Source organism: Fukomys damarensis, unplaced genomic scaffold, assembly GCF_012274545.1.
Source record: "Fukomys damarensis isolate Sample0158 unplaced genomic scaffold, DMR_v1.0_HiC HiC_scaffold_15, whole genome shotgun sequence".
Classification (NCBI taxonomy): Eukaryota; Metazoa; Chordata; class Mammalia; order Rodentia; family Bathyergidae; genus Fukomys; species Fukomys damarensis.
The window spans coordinates 20197046-20198031 of NW_022900927.1; the positions used below are offsets into that span (position 1 = coordinate 20197046).

At 54.4% G+C, this 986-nt stretch overlaps 1 protein-coding gene across 1 annotated transcript in view; it reads left to right on the top strand.

The window, feature by feature from the left end:
* The first annotated feature begins 68 nt into the window (after positions 1-68).
* The window catches only part of Hoxc11 (homeobox C11), a 2432-nt gene continuing 1514 nt past the window's right edge, over positions 69-986 (top strand). The window contains exon 1 of the mRNA XM_033763485.1: positions 69-744. Within this exon, the coding sequence (XP_033619376.1) occupies positions 310-744 (435 nt within the window). The 5' untranslated portion in view covers positions 69-309. The remainder of the gene's footprint in view (positions 745-986) is intronic.

A 986-nucleotide genomic window follows, 5' to 3' on the forward strand; every position in this document is an offset into this window, starting at 1 on the left:
CTTTGCTCGCTGTGGAATGGAGAGGAGGGGAGTGACGAGAGAAAAACGAATACAAATCTGCAATTGATTTTCATAATGTTTCTGCGGTGTTTGCAAACCAATCGCCTGAACGTCCCCGATCTTACCTAAGAGAGAACCCCTCCTACGTCTGCGAAGTGCTCCGAACTGATATATGACAATATCTACTTTGGATCACGTGTTCGGGGAGAGAGACTAAGACGGATAACGCGTCATCTCGCCTTCCCAAATTTTCCCCCCTCGCTACACCGGTCCAAAACCTCCATCCGGAGCCGGCAGGAGAAGAGAACGATGTTTAACTCGGTCAACCTGGGCAACTTCTGCTCGCCGTCGCGCAAGGAGAGGGGCGCTGACTTTGGCGAGCGAGGGAGCTGCGCCTCCAACCTCTATTTGCCCAGTTGCACTTACTACGTGCCCGAGTTCTCCACGGTCTCCTCCTTCCTGCCCCAGGCCCCTTCTCGTCAGATCTCTTATCCCTACTCAGCCCAAGTGCCCCCCGTCCGGGAGGTCTCCTACGGCCTGGAGCCATCCGGCAAGTGGCACCACCGGAACAGCTACTCCTCCTGCTATGCCGCTGCCGACGAGCTAATGCACCGGGAGTGCCTTCCTCCTTCCACCGTCACCGAGATCCTCATGAAAAACGAAGGCTCCTACGGCGGCCACCACCACCCCAGCGCCCCGCATGCAGCCCCCGCCGGCTTCTACTCCTCAGTCAACAAGAACAGCGTCCTGCCCCAAGCTTTCTCACCCCCACCGACAATGGAGAAGGATTTTCTTTCTTTTGTACCAGGGATCAAGCTTGGGTCCCTGCGCAGCAGGTGGAGGCATCACGGAGCTCAATCCTCAGCCCTGTATATTGTTCTTTTAAATCAGAATATCAGGGCAGAATTGGACACAAGCATCCATTTCTAAAAGCATGTGAGGTTAATAGCCAGATGCTTTTCTTTCTTTTTTGGCTCACTTAAGAG